Source organism: Halichoeres trimaculatus, unplaced genomic scaffold (genome assembly GCF_033239565.1).
Source record: "Halichoeres trimaculatus isolate MK-OKI-2021-1 unplaced genomic scaffold, fHalTri1.1 fHalTri1_scaffold_15, whole genome shotgun sequence".
Lineage (NCBI taxonomy): Eukaryota > Metazoa > Chordata > Actinopteri > Labriformes > Labridae > Halichoeres > Halichoeres trimaculatus.
Window position 1 is genome coordinate 13,968,717 of NW_027437193.1, and position 21,071 is coordinate 13,989,787.

At 40.1% G+C, this 21,071-nt stretch overlaps 1 protein-coding gene across 2 annotated transcripts; it reads left to right on the forward strand.

The window, feature by feature from the left end:
• The first annotated feature begins 4,323 nt into the window (after positions 1–4,323).
• Positions 4,324–21,071, forward strand: klhl14 (kelch-like family member 14). 2 transcript variants are annotated; one of them, XM_074688729.1, is made up of 9 exons: positions 4,324–4,965; positions 5,815–6,715; positions 8,663–8,784; positions 13,970–14,059; positions 14,867–14,945; positions 15,084–15,274; positions 17,011–17,169; positions 17,851–18,008; positions 19,634–21,071. In XM_074688729.1, exons 2-9 carry the CDS (start codon positions 5,838–5,840, stop codon positions 19,772–19,774), a joined length of 1,818 nt encoding a protein of 605 aa, XP_074544830.1. In that variant the 5' UTR covers positions 4,324–4,965; positions 5,815–5,837; the 3' UTR covers positions 19,775–21,071. The 2 variants fall into 2 exon arrangements, with proteins under 2 accessions (XP_074544830.1, XP_074544831.1); XM_074688730.1 differs by lacking the exon at positions 4,324–4,965 and having other exon boundaries at positions 5,060–6,715.

Below are 21,071 nucleotides of genomic sequence, written 5' to 3' on the forward strand. Positions count from 1 at the left end.
ATGACCTGGCTCCATGTGGCCACAATGTATATGACCTCACTGCTGGATGTAATTTCCCCTAAAGAGCTCTTGGAAAGGGAGAGCTTATGTTGTTGAGCTCATGTCGTCGGGGCTGCTAACAGCAGCTTGCCATTGTATTAATTATTGTCAGGGAATCCAAGGGGTGTAGATAATACAGAATGCACTGGTTGGTCCCATTTGTTTCACTTGTCAGTGGAGTGAATAATTGGGAGTGCTGACCATATTAGACACAGAGAATTTCTAAAACATACGACTGAAACAGTTGCAACAGAAAAGTATGGCAGGCAAATTAAAAAGCTTAATGTCTGAGAATTTCAAATCAGTATGGAATAATTTGTTGGCTTTCCTTTGCCAAAGGAATTCACTGAAGTTTAACCCCAAGAACAGTCATTTTAATTCACAGGAAAGCACAGTTTAGGCTGTAATACTTAATAAAAACATATGTAATATTTTGGTATTTTATTTCACAAAAGATGATCATTTATTTAACATTACTCTTTAATTCTGTTCAATGTAGAACTTTGAAGTGTCTCTGGTTTTCTTAAGTGTCAAATATTTTGCACCCAAACTTCCTCCTCTAAAGGCTTGAGAACATTGATACAGTTTTAGTAGAAGGGGTTTGCTAATACAATGGGGCTCATCTTGCAATTCTCCCAAGGAATAACTATCAGTCCTGCTACAGCAGCTTCAGCGTCCCTAGGTGACCGCGCCACTGAGCCCGTGCTCGCTCCATCGCACCCCACTCCACGCCTGCTGCCACCCTGAAGGTAGATGCATCACGCTGGGGAGACTGCGCAACAGCAGCCCCCTCTCCCTCCATCCCCTGAACCTCCTCCCCAGCACTGTGGCCTCCTGCGGCCCCTACACATCTCTGGGTATCCACTATAGCCCTGGTCCCTTCTGCCTGGACCTCTGCCTCAGGTGAGTCTCCACACCACCTTCATGTCTCCTCCCACCTGAACTGCACAACTGGTATTCTTTTGTCATTTGAGAAATGCCACACATACTGTACACACACACACTTACACACACACACACAGGCTCCTGTGCTCACTCTAAAGGGGACACCGCCTGTTCCTTTCTGCTCACCTCCCGGCTGCCGGCTGGCTCTCTGAGCCGTGTCTATGGTGGCAATGCCATGTGTGGGGATCTAGGGGTTTAAAACAGCAGGCCTCCCATACTCCCTGAATGGCAAATATAAGAGCCTCCAATTTATTATCCAGTGGAGGTTTTATGAATCATCTCTGACTAACTTTCATCTGGGATGACCAGCTTGTGTTAATCAGCTCCTAATTTAAAATCTAGATCATATAAATAAATATTCATCAAGTAAACATCAAATTTCAAAATGTCATTACAATAACCAAAGCTTCTATTGTCATCTTTAACAGACCCCTTTTCCCCTCACATTTACATTTTTTATACTTAACTAAAGTCATTTGTCTAGTCATGAAGCTGACATTCAAAGAAGGTTCAAAACTAGGATGAGCATCACTTTTAACTGGTCAAGTTACAGCTCCCAATCAAACTTATAGCTCTAATTACTATAGAGACACTTTTCTAGTGAAAACACATTACATCATTTCATATGACTGTCTGCTTCTTAGATCATACAAAGCACAGACAGAAAACAAAGACACATTGCCTGTGTTATGAATATGGTAGATTTTGTTTTAATAAAAGCTCTAAAATTTGTGTAATGAAGAATTCATTGTAATCTGCACTTAGCTTTAAATTTACCCTCCCCAACCCTGCAGCATTTCATGTTTCCCCTTTTTATTCTTTATCAGACAAAAACCTCTAAACTACAACAGTTTCAATAAAACATAAATTACAACTTTCACTTTATAGGTTGCCATACCACAGCACACTTAGTTAACAAAATATTTTACAAACAAGATGATATCACCCTCTCCATGATATTAATATGATATGTTCTCTGATCTGTAAACAGCTGGTTATCTTGCTTTTCCACGATAAGAGAAAGTGCTGAGGATTTACGCTTGGTGAGCACATTTGGGCTGAATCTTTCACACGTCACAAATTGCAGATGGGAAGCAGTGATCTTGAACAGCCGATCACATTTCCGTGACCATCTGACACCTTCCATTTAGGAAAATAATACTTTCTATCTTAGCATACCCCTCTGCAGCAGCCAGTAAAAGGAATTATGCCTGGTAGACTTTTGCTATTCACAAGTTTGGAGCTTCTCATTTTGTTTTGTTCCATTGCACCGATTAGATTAAATGCTCACTCTTTAATCAGTCATTTAAGGCCACAGACATGTCTACACCTTATGTTTATATTTATTTTATATGCTTAACATGAGAAACCATGCTATAGGTTTAGCATTAAACAGGTAGAATGAAGAGAAATGGATATTTTTAATGCCATACAACTGTTTTAAAGATTTGCAGGGATCATTATTCACATTTTAGCACCTTCCTCTTTGAAAACCAAAGGCTAGACTGTTTAAATCTCATGTAGTTGTTGTTGTTTACTCTCAGTATTGTTGCAGCACAAATAGTTTTAACTCATAGAGGTAGATATGGTATCTGAGTAATATGACAGATAAATATGAGTTGAGTTAACTGGTACAGAGAGTTGTAAATCACTGTGGTGTGATTCTTTGTCTCAAAGGGTTTAATTAGTCTAGAAATTCTTCTCTTATCTGATGACCCCCCTCCTCCTTTCCACCCTTCCTCCCTCCCTCTGCACACTGCAACAACTTACAACCATAAATGCCCTGCAATCTGAAGACCAGTGGCCTCAGGAGACTGAGTTGCTACAAAGAGCTGAAAGAGTTGGAAATGGTCATTTTATTGCGTTAGAATAGCACGCTCGAGACTTGGGTAATGTAGTGCTAACTGAGTGCTTGTCCAGATAACTATGCAACTCTGAGGTGAAATACAGTGGATTACTGTAACGTTCTGCAGTGTCAAGCGATTTGAGAGTGAGGCAACACAAGATAAGTAGTAAACAAAAAACACAGACTGCTTTCTTAATGGTTGCGAACCGCTAAGTTATGCACCAGTGTTATAGTTTCCTGGCACTATTATTTAAAATGAAGCACAAACTCTAATCAGTCATCTCACAGAGTTCATGTAGAAAGAATCTGAGCAGTTTAACTTTAGATGGAGGATACGCAGGCTGCGTGTTGTCAAACACTTAAACATCAAACTATGTTCTGCTTCCATCTCTTATAAATGCTACCTATATGTGGCCGGTTACTGCTTGACGGTAGCACGGTGCTGCTCTATTTCATAGTACATGAACAAACCCATTTATCCCTATCTGTCATTTCATAACTTGTGAAGTATCTGTCACTTCTGGTCCCATGGGAGTCCTATATGTAAGTTTTTTTTTTTTACTCTAATTGAGCTCTTTATTTAATTGACAGTTTGTTATGTCCTAATAAGACATTAATATCAGCTCTGATTGGATTATAAGGAATGCTGTTTTACTTTATTTTTAACCTGCAACTCTTCTGTGTCAACCTGCTAATGATTAGGATTACATTACCTCATTACTCACGTACGGGGTCATAGGAAGGATGCACTCCTAATTAAGATAATAAGATTAGATGGCTTAGTTTACAAGTTTTTAAATGCAAGTGTACAACATCCACACCTCTAGGATCAGGCTGGAGCTGAGGGGAGTGGAAGATTCTTCTGCACTCTGATAGAAACTACAAGCCAACCAGGAGTCTCATTTTCACTTAGTGATGCAACCACCTCCTTGTTTTAATGTCTGTTGGGTCGGTGGAGGAGAAAGTGTGTATGGAATCTGAATATCCAACCAGAACTTGGACATACAACACACTATGTGCACTGATGGATGTTGTATTAGGTTTCAACCCTTTGTGTTATCAGGCCTGCAGCTAGACCCCAGGTTATGATACAATGCACTCATAAGATAACAGTACATGAAAACACAGCATCTTTTATTTTTCTTCTTGTTCTTTAGTAACTTTACATCACTTTTATGCTTGTGTTGTGTTTCACTGTGTGTGGGGGAGGGATGTTTTTGTTGCATGGGATTTGTTAATGCTTTAATTCAACATAATAACAATGTAGGGATACTGTAGTGCATATTATATTAGTGATACAGATGCAAAACTTGTGTCTGTTGTGTAAAGCACCTTCTTTTGAAGGACTAGCAGGAGCAGAATGAGATGAGGGGTTATTTTGGCGATGGAGATTAAGGCAGGGGCTTTTTGTCATTTGTGCGAGACAAGCCATTCATCCATCCAGTTCACAGCCAAAAAAAGGCTGGTCCCAGAAATTAGCAGTTTCAGCTCAGCAGCAAAGTCGTCGGGCTGTGAAGGCAGAGAGAAATTGACTAATTAGCAATGCGCACTAAAACTTGACGGTTCTCTCTATAACAGCGAGGGAAAGACTCGGTTTTTCTCCCCCTTTCTCTTTTCTTTCTTCCATAGATGTTTGAAATCGCAGTCATTTACGCTCGACAGTTTTTACAATAGCCTTGAGCCATAATTTTGCGAGTCTCTCCAGCATCCATACCCCTGCATGGTCTCTCTCCACCGGCCATGCACGACCGTTTCTCTCCCCAACCGTGGATTTCCTATTACTCTCGTTACGACTCACTGAGCCCCAGGCCCAAGGATAATGATGTGTTGTTTCTTGGTAGCATAATTTGTCACACGTATATTTCTTCTTCTTCTTCTCTTGCAGAAAGCACAGCTCCCTCTCACACACTCACACACTTCTTGTTAATTCAGAAGAACAAATGATCAACGTCAACAAATAACCTGAAATAGTGACTTTCTGAGTTGGAATCAATGGTTATTTTGAGACTCCACCGACCATAGACTTTAAAGGAGAAGGACATTTCTTTAAAAAAGGAAGAACAAAGGAAAATTCAAGTGAGATTATTGGGAACCCGAAGCTTTACTTTTCTTTTTTTGTCAAGAGCTGAAGTCAGGTAAGTTTGGCTCCTTCTCAGGCGAGCTGCTCACATCATTTAGTTGTGACAGGCGCTTTTAGTGTATCTGGCGACAACGTTACTGCACGCTTCTGTCAAGTTCACACTCGTAGAAATAGCTTTTGTACCGCTCAGGAAAACAATAGATATGCATATTGCATTTAACTTTGCCGAAAGCTGCATTTCAGTTATGATATTTCGATACTCACGTCCGCGTAACTCAGGTAGGCTAAAAAGCGAAACGCATCCATAGTGCTGCTGACGGCTCGGAGACAAACTAATTGCTTTTGTATGACTCCGTAAATCTGAGCGATGTGTAATGTCCTCGTTGTGGGGGAGTGCAGCACGATAGGAGAAGGGAGAAGTGCTGCCTGAGTGCTGCATGCTCTCCGTCCACCGTAGCGGTTGTTTTCTTTTTCCCTCATCCGACAACTTCAGCCGCGCTGCCGGGTGAAAGGAGGAGGAAAAGCGCTGCAGCATCTCCGTATCCGCGTTTCTGTTTTGACAGCGCCCTTCAAAACCCTCAGTCTCCATTTATATCATCTCGCTCTCGAGTTAAGAATGAATAAGAGTGGCACGCTGTGGGAACTACTGCGTTTTTGTTTGCTGCTTTACGACCAGAGCTCAAAGTTGAAAGCGACTGAAGCCGTGCTGGATGTAGATAGTCGCCGGCAGGCATGGCAAGATGGTTATTCCCCGCTGGACGGACGGGAGATCTGTTCAATAACTTACTCGAGAAATCGTTATCAGTAGTAATAGCAGTCTGAAACAAGCTATAGGCAGCGTGTGTTGTGCAAATACAGTAAACGACCTGAGGTAAATGGCTTGCATGGTTTATTTGTTGCCTAGGTGGCGTTCACAGTCAGGAAGTCATGTCCAGATCGGGTGATAGAACATCCACCTTTGACCCAACACACAGTGACACCCTGCTGCACGGGCTCAACCTCTTATGGAGAAAACAGCTGTTCTGTGATGTGACTCTCACTGCCCAGGGACAGCAGTTCCACTGCCACAAAGCTGTGCTGGCATCCTGCTCCCAGTATTTCAGATCTCTCTTCTCATCCCATAATGTCATCAACAATGAGGGGAGCAAAGGGGACCAGGGCAGCAGTGGGACCCCCTCATCCTCTCCTGATGACAAGCTGGTGACCCCCAACGCCAGGCCCATTAATAACCTGGTCCTCCAGGGCTGCTCCTCCATTGGACTACGATTAGTGCTGGAGTACCTGTACACTGCCAACGTGACTCTTTCCCTGGACACAGTGGAAGAGGTGCTGTCAGTCAGCAAGATCCTCAACATCCCCCAGATTACCAAGCTCAGCGTGCAGTTTCTCAATGACCAGATCTCTGTGCAGAACTACAAGCAGATCTGCAAGATTGCCGCACTCCACGGACTGGATGAGACCAAGAAGTTGGCCAACAAGTACCTAGTGGAGGATGTTCTGCTGCTGAACTTTGAGGAGATGTGTGCCATGCTGGATGCTCTGCCACCTCCAGTGGAGTCAGAGCTGGCTCTGTTCCAGATGTCAGTCCTGTGGCTGGAGCATGACCGGGAGACTCGCATGCACTATGCCCCAGACCTTATGAAGAGGCTGCGCTTCGCCCTCATACCTGCTCCGGAGCTGGTGGAGAGGGTGCAGTCTGTTGACTTCATGAGGAGTGACCCCGTGTGCCAGAAACTACTCCTGGATGCCATGAACTACCACCTCATGCCCTTCAGGCAGCACTGCAGGCAGACTGTGGCCAGCAGGTGAGGATGACACAGACAAACACTCACACATACAGGAGGAGAAACAAAAACACACACACACAGTAATAAGCTGGTAAGAGTGGACGGAGGGCGATTAAATGCCTCCCACTTGTTAAATTTAAACAAATTGCAGACTCAAGTATTGGCCACTCACTCAAGTATACTGGTCCCACCGCCTTCATCGTCTAGACCACGTAGGTGGTCAGTCAGAGCTGTGTCCTTTGAGGCCCACTTAATGAGGATTTTTGGGGTGTTCCTGTTATAGATTACAAGCTGCCAAGGGCTTTATCTACTCTGTGCTACACTGTATTCATAACTACAGGATCACTTTATGTTTTAGTGGAGAAGAAAAACAACTTTTTATTCCCTCACACGTCGGTGTAATTGCTCTGTAATCAGTGTTGACAAGATGCAGCAAATTAGATAAAAAGGTTATGCTTTTGATGTGTGGCAACTGGAATGAATATAATTTGAAATGCTGTGATTCATTTGTTACTAGAATTACATGGTACTCACATTACAATCCTGGTTGAAGTTCAAGGATACTCAAGCAATTAAAGTAACAATGAGCAAGAATATTAAGGGGACTTAATAAACCTTGCTATGTATTATATTTGAAACTGGCAGTATCAAACAGAAGGTATAATTTAGAGATTCTATCAACATTTAATTTAATCAGAGCAAGTTCTGTGTATAAAATGAGGCCAAGCTGCATGTGTTACATCCATGTTTGTCCTGATCAGCACTTTAAAGAGATGGTGAGTAGTCAGGCGTTGTCGGTAAGTTGATTGATTGACAGGGGCTTTTGTCAGGTTTTGTTTACAGGGCTGACTGTACAGTCAAGCCTGAAATTTTTTATGAGCAGTGATGGCATCAGCATTCACATTTTAAATTCACAGCGCTCATCTTTTTAAGAGCAGGAATTATAGCTGTGGAAACTGGAGTCTTTATCCTTACAAGTCAAATTTTGCACACAAAAAAAGATTTAACAAGTGTTTTTTTTTCTTCTTCTTGTAACTAGGTCTACATTATCCCATATCTATTCCCACATACGGCCCTAAATGAGCAAAGAATAAGGAATCCTCATAATTAGTTTCACATGCCACTGTTTCTCTCCTCTCTCAATTAATCACCATTATCTATGTCCAGGGGCTCATTTGCATATGAATAACCCCAAAACACTTCACAGTGGGCCAGTAGCAGAGAGAATGTACCGAGACGACTGGGATTTTATCAAGCATAAAAAAGTGAAAAAGGAGAAAAGGTGGATGTGGCTGAATATAAAGGCCAGCTACTCTTAATATTTTCTACAGCATATTGTGATTAATTGGTGGATTTGTTCTTAAATCGATTAGGAGCCAGATAACGGTCATTAATGTACAGTAACATATTGGGCTCATAGCTTATGTATCAAATACAAACAGCAGGATATGTCTCAGAGATGTCACATGAATCACTGCAGCCAATGAAATGGAGACATTGTATAGGCAGGTTTAAGTACTCAATTGCGCTTTTGGCCTCCAGCATGGCACCCTGCACCACCCTCATTGCTTCACAGCTAATTGAAAAGATGTCTTTGGAGTACAATAACCATTCAATAACACATCAGAAGCATAAGGACGCAGTTTAGTAATTTTTTGATAACCATGATAAATGTAGACACATATTGCATGATGGGTGGGCTTAAAGTAAGGAGTGGTGCCCACATAAAGATCAGGAATTTCATTCATGGGTTCATTCATAGGTTGAATATTTGTAGTATAAAAAATAAAAAAAAGCTACTGCTGTTAAGAAGAAAGAAGTAATTCTGTAAATTAGGATTTTTAGGTGTTGGGGTTCTGATTATGCTCATTTTTAGCCTGAAGATGTTTTGTTTCAACTCTTAATACCTGTTTTGTTCTCTGTTTCCCAACACTTGTCCACACTCCCACACTTTTGACATTACAGAATCCGTTCCAATAAGAGAATGCTGTTACTGGTGGGTGGTTTGCCTCCTGGACCTGATCGTCTCCCAAGCAATTTGGTCCAGTACTATGACGACGAGAAAAAGACATGGAAGATCCTCACAAGTGAGTGGCAAAAGGCTCTGCTGCTTTTTTTTTTCACCTGAGGCATCTTGTGTTAGTGGCTTTTTTATGATGAGACAAAGTTGTTCCTATGGATGACTTTAACACGGGTTAATTTCCACAGAAAATGAGTGGAAGGAGTTCCCTAAATCCTTTAGGTAATAATGTATCACTATCACTTTTAATATAAGTTTTTAATCAGAGCGTGACTTCACAGCACTGTGGAGCTTCATGCCCGGTTTCCCTTGTTTTTGCTGAAATATGCTGGCAGGATGCATGATGAGATTTACTGGAATCTAATGATCTATTGTGGTAGAGGTAGCACAATAATGAATGCCACTTTTTCCTCAATGGCTTTTAAGTGTTGCTTGATTGTTCGCTTACATTGAACAGTACATGAGGTTGAATTATTCATGCATGCTAAAAAGTACAAAATAAAGAAAATCTAAATATTCAAAGTAGCTTGCTTTGTGTTAAATAAAGAGATAGATGGGATTTGTAAACACAGCAGCAGAAACTAACATTCAAAAAACTTATGGTTGTAATTTATTCAGGATATAAACAATGTGTGCTTTAAACTGCAGAACAACTCCTAGTGTTAATTAAATTATTTCATATTGAAAGAGAAAATAAGTGAAAGACAGACGTCACAGCTCTCACTGCTGTAAAGTGCTCTAAGCTCTCTTTTCTCTCTGTCTTTCCTGACCTTTTGAGGCTCACCACTATATTGTTGCCATATTGAAAGGTCAAACAAGAGCTAATGGGAGACCTTTTTTGTGCTTTGCATCATTATCGTCGGACATATTGAGTTTTTTGTCCTTTTGTTTTGGTTGGTGCCATATCTCAGCTGGGTCTCTTCATTCATACATATTAGCCATATGTTTGTTCCCGTCAGCTTGGCATTGTGAGGTCTATGTTACTACCTTATGGCATGAATTTTTTGATAGTTCTAGAGTGATTTTTTTTTCTCTGTCTGGTTTAAAGTGTCTTAAATGCAGCAGAAGTTTTGGACCTTGTTTCCATCTCCTTCCGTCTCTTTTAACAACAGTATTTATTGGTGATCATTTCCAGCTTGTTTTTGGCCATATTTTACAAAAGAAGCCATGCACACACACCCAGCCTGAGAGTCTGGAGTCTGTATTGTCAATTTCTCATTTAGCTCTCACTCCTGGGTATAAACTGCAACAAGCAAAAGGTCAACAGGGATTTCCATCGCTCAAAACTAAAAAGTTAACACTCAAATGGTCCGTGTCCAAGTGGAAGGACAAAACTGCAAAATCATCCCCTTAACACATCAGTGACCATCTGATGTAGCCTCCACACAATGGATGTGGAATGAAGATTATTAACATTCAATCATAACTTTTCAATGAGGCGAAACCTGAGAGGGACAGCCTTTGATTAAGACATTCATCAACACAATTTGGGGGAGAATCTGATCCCTCTCTGGCTGTGTCAGATATATCTGCTGCTCGCTGATTCCAGTGTAAAGTTTGCCATCTAGTGTACCCACAGCAGCGTGGAGGAACACGAGACAAAGGCAGGCACAGGCTCAGCCACAACGCTTTACTATACTCATCCTGTTCTCCAGTAAACCAATCTGATATTACAATCTGCCTGTCGGAAATGGACCTCATCTACGCAGCAAGGCCTAGAACAAAGGAATCCAGCTCAGTGGGATGCAATTTTAATGGTTGTTAAAGGCACGTCAGAGCTGGAGCAGCAGTGGTGCATTAGCTGTGGAGTCATTCAACCAACCCCGACTGTGCCTCTATGCAGAGGTTTCTGACTCCCTCTAGTGAGCCCTAGAGCTCACTGTAGACTGGAGCGATGGCGTCCATCTCACAGAGGACGTGCTCATCCTGCCCTCCTATGGCCATTCACCCGGAGGGTTTCTAGGTTCAGGAAGGAGGGGGCGAATAGGTGGAGGAATTTCACACTTTTTGTGTGACAAGTACTTCCTGTCAAGTCTTTCACATTGTAGAAGAAAAACAATGAATTTGTTTTCATTAGTTTCATTAGTTTCAGCTCCTGCAGTTTGTTTCTGTGTACCTGTAACACCTGTGGAGGTTCAGAAAACGTTCCAGTCCCTCTTACTCCTCAGACTGTAGCCTGTGATACACTGTAAAGCAGTAATCTCCCTCTCACGCAGGTACAAGATGGTTTTTAGTATGAGTACAAGTCAGTCAACATGAAATAAAAAGCCACCCATCCATGTCCTATATACTGCTGACTGAATGATAATGTAAATAGCATGTAAGGGAATTTGGCAGTCATATGGCACTCGTCTTTGAGGTGCACTGGAGGCAGGCAACCTAATCCCCTCGTTGGAGATAAAGCTGTGTTTAGGGTATGTAGTATTAGTTCCTATCTGAGACTCCCCTCCCATAGAGGACTGGCACATGTCAGGCAGCCAGAGTGAGATAGCAGGGAGAGGCCAATTGGAAAGAAATGAGATTCAAGGCTGTCTAATTTTGCAGCAACTGCGATCCATCAGGCGTTGGGGAGGTGACAGTGGAAATGACTGATGGAGACAGACAGGTGGGCTTTAACATTCCACTGATTTGTGCTCAAAAAGCACCAGGCCTGAGATTTATTGAGTGAACACGATCATGTTCATTATGACTGTCACCTAAGACCATTTCTCTACATCTCAATGGGGTCACTTCAGAAAGAGGAGATGGAAGAGAGGAGGGGAGACATACACAAAGGGAAATCCTGCACAAGGGGCCCCTCTGCAGCATGAAGCATCCATGCTAACATATAATAGCATGATTGGGAGTGTGATACAGTTAAGATCATTCTTATTTGATACACTTTGTAGTTATGTAGAAGGAAAACTAAAACATTTTGATGCTTTTTGTGTAAATGGATCACAAATGGATCAGACTGACCCAGTCACACTCTGATGGCAGAGAATGTTACAGTGGCGTACCATCACTTTTAACTAACCTCATTCATATGCATTCACACCCCACTGACTATGTCAGCTGGAGTCATCTGGGGTTACATGTCTTGCCCAATGATACTTAAGCATGTGACTTGGGGACTTGGTATCGAACCATTGACCTTCCAACCCACTCTACCACAGATCTGCGGTCTTCGTCTCTTTTAATCTAAGCAGATAGATGGATGGATAGATAGGTGCTATTGTTGTAACAAACAGTAGCGTGTTTACTCTGCCTTGTATTTTTCATTTGTTCCAGTTTGAGAGTCAACAGGCTTGATTCCCCTCAAGAAATCACTTCCTGTAGATGGATGAATGGAAGGGCAGAAAACAAAAGCAATGAGCAGGAGAAATAAATCCTACAGTACTGGCTTACATTGATGATTGAGAAATAGATGTTTGTCACTGTTACAGGCCTGTTCTGTAGAGATGAGTGCATAGTACAATTAAATCAAACTTGACATTAACGTGTAGTAAAGCACTCCTTATCGAACAAAAGGACACTCAGCACGACAGAATAAAATGACTCACCACAGTACAAGTGATGCTTATTAAAACACCCAAATAATATTTTGTGGATGTTTTATAAATGAAAGTTTCATTTTATTGTGAGGAGGATTAATTGCTTGGACCAGTGGTCCTTAGCAATAGGCAGTTTGGTTAAACCAGGACAAGTTTTTCGGAGAGCTTTGTTCAGTGAAGGGTCAATTTTGTTTTTCAAGTGGAGTTGAGAAGCAGTTCTGTTAAGTATTTTCAAAACACATCATTTATCTTATAAAGCATTAAAGGTAAGAAAATATTTTATGGAGTTGATTTTTTTTTTTTGAAAGATATGATTCTCTCACATGCCTGACATGGCTAACCAAATAAGTATTTGTCTGGAACTGGTTTATAGCAATATAAACAGAGCATTGTACTCTGGGATGCTTAATACGCTTAATAACCATTTAGCATTCTTACGGCTCAAAATAAAACATGCAAGGACTTAAGGGATGTTAAACAACTTCTATTTGTGCATGTGTGCTTTAATGCTTGATGCCAAAAACTCAGCTCCTTTACAAAGTGAAGTGTTCTGGCTGTGCATATTGTGTAAAGAGACTTTATGGTAGCCCTTTGTTGTTGAAAAACACCCTGTTGTGTTTGCGATCAGATAGTCTGCAATAGGTATGTATTTCAAGAAAAAGACTATTCAGTTGTTACTCGTAACTGTGATCTGTTCCCTGTCACTGGAGCTGACATAACGAAAGAGAAACCCAGTTTATGACTGTGTGAAGTTGTTGCAGATAGTCAGCTAGTCAGATGTGATATTCACATTGATCTGATCTGCATTCTAGTTTTATGGTGCAAAGTTTGCACTTCACCTCAACTGTTCTCACACTTTAAACATTGTTTTTTCTTGAGCTCTGAATCTCACAGTGCTCCACCTGTTTTTCTGGCACTGGTGCCATCATATGTTATTGGGAATGTTATTACTTAATCATAAAGTCTTACATTATTTAAAAGCCAAAAGAAACAGCTTTTGTCCTTCATTGTAAGCAGGAACTAGTAAAATCACCTAAATAGGACTTTTTAAAGTGTAGATAATTGTCACGGGAAATCTTTTATCAAATGATTGTTTGAATATTTGAAACTCATGCCTCATCTTTAGTCTGTGATGCTGGAATAGTCAAAAGTCTGTGATAGAAAACTATCCATGGGTTACTTCTTTATTTAAATTGGTTTGCTTTTGGTTTAAGTTGACCATTGAATTTTCCAAACTTTCCCTTTTTCTGCCTGCAACCCTCAAAATAACAGGGTCGCAGACCTGCGACCACCAGCTGTAGGAAAACATCAACACACCAATCAAAAAGAAAACAAACTAAAAAAGGCTTGAGATGCTTCATTTGGCTGATCCGTAAAAAAATCAGACTGTCTTTGTGTACATTTTGCTGTGCTTCAGTGCTGTGCTGCCACTGATTCTGTTGTTGTCCTGGCTTATTCAACAAATCACATGTTTACTGTTCTTATAGTTTTACACAACATGTAACCCATTTCTGTTTATACTTTTACAATTGTGGATGAAATGTGTAACACAATTTTGAAGGCATTTGTGACCTCTACTTTGGGAATCACTGACATAAAGTGAATTTGTAAGAAGTTATATTGTAAAATTATGATTTATACTTTTAAAGGGCAGTCTCACTTAAAATCCACTCACCTGTTTCATTCACGTTTAGTGATCTCTGTCTGTCTCTCATCCAGTAATGCCTTACAACAGCGCCCATCACTGCGTGGTGGAGGTGGAGAACTTCCTGCTGCTGCTTGGCGGAGAGGACCAGTGGAACCCCAACGGTACAGTAACACCTCCACAGTGACTTGAAACAGCAAACCTGTCAGGTTTACATAGCCGATTGAACGCTCTGAGCCAGAGTTAATGTAAGTTCAAACCCATCGGAGTTAATGTAACACTTTTGGACAGTTTCAAACACTCATCCCAGAGCCAGTTCGGCTCTGAGTGGACAAACAACACTCCATCATCACTTGTCCATAATTGGCCCGGAAAAATAACTGTTATTAACACTGAAACACTTGTGGAAGTGTTAAGAGTGCTTTTTGTAAAATAGTGGCAATACACCGCAGTAGTAAGAAACAAAAGCTGTAAAAGACCAAAAAATATGATGCTCTCCTTTTGTTCTTATTCACCCCAGTGTTATAAAAATACAGGGCTGCACTCAGTGAGATCGGTCAGGTTTATTTAGCAATTCAAATCAAAATCATTATAGTAGATCATTCAATGTGTTTTGAACACTGTATCTAACAATACCAGGTTACTCTGTTAGAAACACATATTTTGTAAACACTCAGTAACTCTTTTGGCAGTAAAAAGCAACAAATACTGACACTGAAGACCATCAAGTGTGGGTAATGATTTCCAGATCATGTGTTTATACTTAAATGAAACCTGCACAGTCTCAGAGTTTATTTCATGTGCTCTGTACGTTTGTTAAGGTGGACAACTGCAGTGTTTGTTTGATTCGTACTCTCTGCCAAAGTTTTTTTTGATGTTGCATTATTAAGACTCAGCCCACTGAACTGCATCATTAAAATAATTTTGTTCACTTGTGTAATCCTTGTTTGTACCTGGATCTGTTTTCACAGGAAAGCACAGCACCAACTTTGTCAGTCGCTATGACCCCAGATTCAACAGCTGGATACAACTGCCTCCTATGCAGGAGAGGTAAGTGTGTGTAAGAACTATAGGGTTTATTGATTTACTACCTTTCCTTTTTCCTTTACCCAAGCTGTGTAAAATCCTCCAACGAACCTCGTCATTGCTGATGTGATGATGTTGTCTGGCTCACACTTGCTACCTCAGGAGAGCCAGTTTCTTTGCTTGCCGCCTGGAGAAGCACTTGTACGTGATTGGTGGAAGGAATGAGAGTGGCTACTTGTCCAGCGTGGAGTCTTACAACCTGGAGACCAATGAGTGGAACTACCTGTCTTCTCTACCACAGCCTCTGGCTGCACATGCAGGAGCTGTTCACAACGGCAAGATCTACATATCAGGTCAGAAGGAACCTGTAACACTCATCATATGGGCTCTTTTTATCAGGCAGTAGCTTAAAATATTTATTTATTAAAGTATCTGTTGCAACATAAATTTAAATACACAGCATTCACTGATAGAAGGACTGAAAAAATATCTGAATCTACTCCACAGAGCCAGAGACTGCGGCCTTGTCTCAAGGTCCGTGCCCATTGACTCTGAAGTCATTAAGGGCTCAGGGCTCTCCCATTGACAAAATATTAAGTCTGTGAGGGTTCTTGCACTGACTTTTCTAGCCTTTTATGCACCATTTGCACAAGTTGGTATATCTAGTTGGAAGGAATTACCCATAGTTCATAGTTACAAAGTAGACAAACTCAACAACACAAAGACAAGAGAAACGAGTAATTCATTCTTCTATTTAATGTTGTGGTAATGCTGTATGGACAAATATAGAGTGTAATGAATCAATGAATTGACTAATACTTTTCATACACTCTATACAGTAAAAGTCTTGATCACATGAAAATCAGGGAGTTAGTCTCTTCTATGCCTTTGATTTGTGGAAATTAAAAATTGTACAATAAGAACTCCTAAGACCGCTCAGGTCAGCTACATGATGTCATAAAGATTACACAGGAAGTAGCAAAGTCCAGTCTCATTCCTAGTGATACGGTTTTGAGAACCTGCACTCAATCACTTTCCAGATGACGTAAAATAAGTCTGTAAAGGCTCAGGGTTTTTGGGCTCAGGTGGGGTATTGAGATTCAGCCCTTGCTGTTTCTCATTACATGTCACAACCACCAGGTGCCAGGTTTACCCACAATGCAACTTAAACACAAGTCATTTGGAGAATCAGTGTGTGAGGCAGCTCATGTGGCTTTGAGCAGCTAGCGTTTAGGTAAGAATTAAGTGTAGGCTAAAAAAATGTGATTAAATGATTTTTTTTTTTACTTCATGCTTTACTTTGAAACCCAAAATTCAGATTATCATTTGAAATGGAATAAAACCAGATACATATCATGAAAAATACTGTGTTTATTGTTATTCTTGTAAAAATCTGTAAATATTAAGAAAAAAAATTGGCGTGCTTTTTAGTAAAATGGACTGATATTTCAAAACTGCTCCCCAAAGACTGACAGAAAGACACAATAGCAGGTTTTCTTCCTTAAGATGTGAACCCTTTATTTTTTAATAGTACCAGAGTGGCTCCTTAAAAAACTCAAACTCACAGGTTAGCATGTCTGTCAAACAACTTTTGAAACCACCTCAATACAGATTCAGAGTTAAAGTGGACAGAGCACAGCTGCTGCTACAGTCTCTTTTGTATTATTGACATTTAAATCAAATACTCATCACACCAACACAGAATAAACCCAAATCCTCCTCTTCTTAAAGCTGCCTGTCACTGAATCATCTGTGAACTTTGTGATGTGACTATTGTGCTGTGCCAATCAGTGCAATCTAAAACTAAAAGAAGTGAACAAAGGCACCAGCCTTGAGTAGAACCTGTGTTGAATAGAACCCTGTGGGAAAGGTGCCACTAACTTTCACGCAGCACAATCTGTTGTTCAAAAACATCAGTGATACAAAGAGAGCTACAACAAGCTTTCTCTGTCGGCACAGTGAACTGGACTGCATGAAGAATAGGATTCATCTTAAATTGAGTGATTTATACTTAAAATGATAAATATGGTACATAAAGATGTTATCAGAGATGGTTTTTAATGAAGGCTAATGGATTAACTTGTTGCAGGAGGAGTGCATAATGGAGAATACGTGTCCTGGCTCTACTGTTATGACCCGATAATGGACGTGTGGGCGAGAAAACAGGATATGAACACAAAACGTGCCATTCATGCTCTGGCTGGAATGAACGATCGCTTGTATGCCATTGGTGGAAACCATTTGAAAGGTAAGTACCTGAGCATTTCAAGAGCTGGAGGAAAAAAACAGGTCTTTAATTTAATGTATAATGGTGATTCATTTGACCTCAACCTGGAACAATTGGTCCAATCAGAGTGAAGGAGGAGCAACTGCAACAAGGTAAAGGGGCTACAGCAACAAGAGGAAGAGGGTTGAGTCTATGCCAGAAAAAAAAAAAAAAACTTGACATATGTCCAAGAAAAGTCTGTGCTGCTCAGGATTAAAAAAAAAATTGGTTTCCAAAAGAAGAACAAGGGTCAACAAAAGAAGAGTGACTGACAGCACTGACAGACATCTTTTAATTGCCAAAAGCTGAAATATTCACTCCAAGAATCCAAGTAAAACATTTCAGACATAAGTTTTATTTTGAGTTTGATGCTTGATGTTCCAAGCAAATCTGCTTCATCAGAACTGTGTGGGCGTATTTCATTTACAGCATCCTGGCAACATAAATAACAGCACATGTGTCATCAGATTTTGATTCAAGAGTCCCGCCCACTTAAAAACAAGTCAGAGCAGCTCTGAGAATCAGTACACACAGAAAAAACAAAAATGTGTAAATTTAGTTGGATATCTTGTGTTTGTGTAGAACCACTCACTCAGAGTAAAAGCTGATTGACCATATTTAGAGTATTTTACACACTGAATCTCTGTTGTTCTGCTTACAAAGGGTTCTCTCATCTCGATGTAATGCTGGTTGAGTGTTACGATCCGAAAGCTGACCAGTGGAACATCCTGCAGACGCCCATCCTGGAGGGTCGCAGCGGCCCGGGCTGTGCTGTTTTGGATGACAGCATCTTCCTGGTGGGGGGCTACAGCTGGAGCATGGTATGGGTTTATCACATCAGGTCATGTAAGAGTAAGGATTAGACTGAGAAAGATGTTAATGATCTTCTTCTTCTGATTGTACTTCAAAAATAATCTGTTTTTCTAAGCGTGATTCATAGTCTGTGTGCCTTTGATATGAGTCTTAATATTACCTGAACAGACAATCTAGTTATCTTAAACATTATGGCTCCAGAGAGGCCCACCGTTTTATTTTCATATAAACCAATTAACATTCTTCTCTAATGAACATATGTGCTGTACCAGGCAGGCATCAGAAGGGTGATTCAGGCTGCCTCCGTGCAGGACAAATGTGATAAAAGGTCCGGTTCTCTACAGAGCAATGGTGGCATGGAATCTACTACCAAGCTTTTTAATTTCAGACAGTAACAGAAGTTGCTTCAACAAAAAATTAAAGATGTATTTGTTCACATATGGCTTACCTGAAAGATAATAATATGAACTACTTCTCACTAATGATGTGAATTTTTCGCTGTTGTCCCAAAAGGTTAGAAGAGTTCTATGGTTTGTCTCTTCTTTTTTGTTTTCTTTTATAAACTTGTGAACGTGTATTGGTTATTTTCTGCAATCAAGTGGTGGATAACAGAGCTACTGTATGAGGGGACTGTGTGAATGTTGTGAGTGTAGTGTATAGATGATATTTTTTGTTGAAAGTGTAATATGTGGACCCCAGGAAGAATAGCTACTGCATATTTGCTGTAACTAATGGTGGATCCTAAATAAATCAAATCAACTCAGGGAGGAGGTAGTTGTCAGTCCATATCAGAATCAGTATCACCTTTATTTGCCAAGTATTTCAAGAATACAAGGAATTTGACTCTGGTTAACCACACTCTCTCTGTACAATTATTGCAAATACACACTAAATAATACAAAAAAACAGAAAAAACTAAGAAAAAAAGCTTAAGAAGTGAGAAAAATAAAGATTATAAAATAATAATAATTAAAAAAAGCTTTGTACAGAGAAGAATAAAAAATAAATACACATGAGTTAAAATAAAATAAGAAATTAAAAATTGAAATAGTGCACTGAAAAGATGTTGAAGAACTGAATCAGCATAAAAAGAAACAATCACTTATCATCATAATCCTGATTTTGAATTATTACAGGCTTATAGGCCCTTTCATCTCAGTAAATATCTCTCAGACAGGATTAAAAATACATGTATATAAATTCTGGACGTTTTCAGTGGTAGATTTATACACAATTGGCAGACTATTGTGTGCTTCTGGCAGCAGGGTTCAGGTATGAGCAGGACTGACTCAAAATAAATTGCAGTTTGCTGTAATAGGGGAACGTGTCATCCGGTATGGCATCCTGGCTCTTCACTGTGTTTTTTGGATAATGGTGGAGCTCCACTGCACAGAGGAATAAGCTGTACCAGCTTTACAACACAGACCTTCCTTTTTAGTGAATCATTGTAGCACTGGTTGAGTCTTAAAGGGAATTGTCAGACAACATTTATGACACATGTATTTTTATATAGAAAATTACCAAAGTTGCTTCTGAAACTTCTATTTTTGACAAAGCTCACTTCTATAAAACAGAGTCTCTTTTTTCCTCTCAGTGTTATTAGATTTCTGACTTGATTTTCTTTTTTCCTCAGGGTGCCTATAAGTCTTCTACCATCTGCTACAGCCCTGAGAAAGGAACATGGACAGAGTTGGAAGGTGAGGTGGCAGAGCCTTTGGCAGGCCCGGCCTGTTCCACTGTCATACTGCCGGCCTGCCTCCCCTTTAACAAATGACAACTAATCCTACCAATGGGCGATGATGATGAGGACAAGGAGCAGCACACTGAATGGGAGGAGGACCATCAATAAGCAAAACAGCTGTCAACAATTTTGTGACAAACCTGCTCGTCAGATGACGGGGATGTGTATAAATTATTTTTTTACAGGATTGACCAGAGCACTTTCGTTATTGCCTACTGAAGGTTTGAAAAAAAGGGTAATGATTGTGTAAGTCATGTATTTAAACTTATCTGTGTTCTGAGAAAAGGTCAGTTTCATACTTGATTTCATTTAACCTGATAGTAAGTGTTTTTGGCTTCTCTTCTATAGCACGCATAGTGTTGGACTGAATTATAGCTTTCAATTCCATTGTATCTTGTATTCAGTAGAGGCATAATTCCAGCAAAATGCAGTGTTGTTTCATGGACTGATGCAGGGAGGAGAGCGGATCAGTCACAAATCTTCATGGAGTTAAACTAGAGCTGGGTGAGTAACATTAACAGTGATGACCGAGGTGTATAAATATTCTTCATCACTCATGTTTTCTCTTTATCCTGCTGCATCACTCAAACAGATCATTATGCAACTTGTTTCTTAAACATATGTACACATTTAAAAACGGGGGTTTTCTGAACTTTTCCAAATCGCAGTTGTCAAAATTCAGCTGATTTAGTATTAACAAAAGTTCACTGTCAGACCTGAAAGCAGGTAACAGGGCCCAGGGCTGAAAAAATACTATGATCTCCATAAGGATTCGACCTTTACATTCAGCCCTTGTGCACATTTTAAACATTTACTGATGAGAGTTCCTTTCAGGTAACCACTTTGACAAAAAACATCACCAAATGTTTGTGACCACTACTCTTTCTGCTCCAAGCGAGACTGACCATTAGTTCCTGATACTCATAGAAGCACTGATGTTCACATTAATTGAACAATAAAGGTACAATCAAGATGTAACTGCTAGCCAATGTACTTGTGGTTAGAAAAACAGATAAAGCTAACAGGCCTGTTCCCGAGGTCGCAGAGCATTTCCTCAACGGGATTTTAATCATGATTGTATGAAATCCAAACAAACATACAGTGGTCTTTTATGCACTAATAGTGAACTTTTAATTCAGCACTTTTAAGCCACTAAAATGTAAAATAATCCGTGTGCTGTGTTAAAAAAAAAATGAATCTAAGTTCAGTCTAGTCTACGTTATTAGGTCCAAGGAGTTGACTCTAAATATCAATGCAGTACCTGTTGAATTCTGTAAAGATTTGTTGATTTCATTCTTGTACATAGTCGCTTGCGGTGAAACATTTTTGT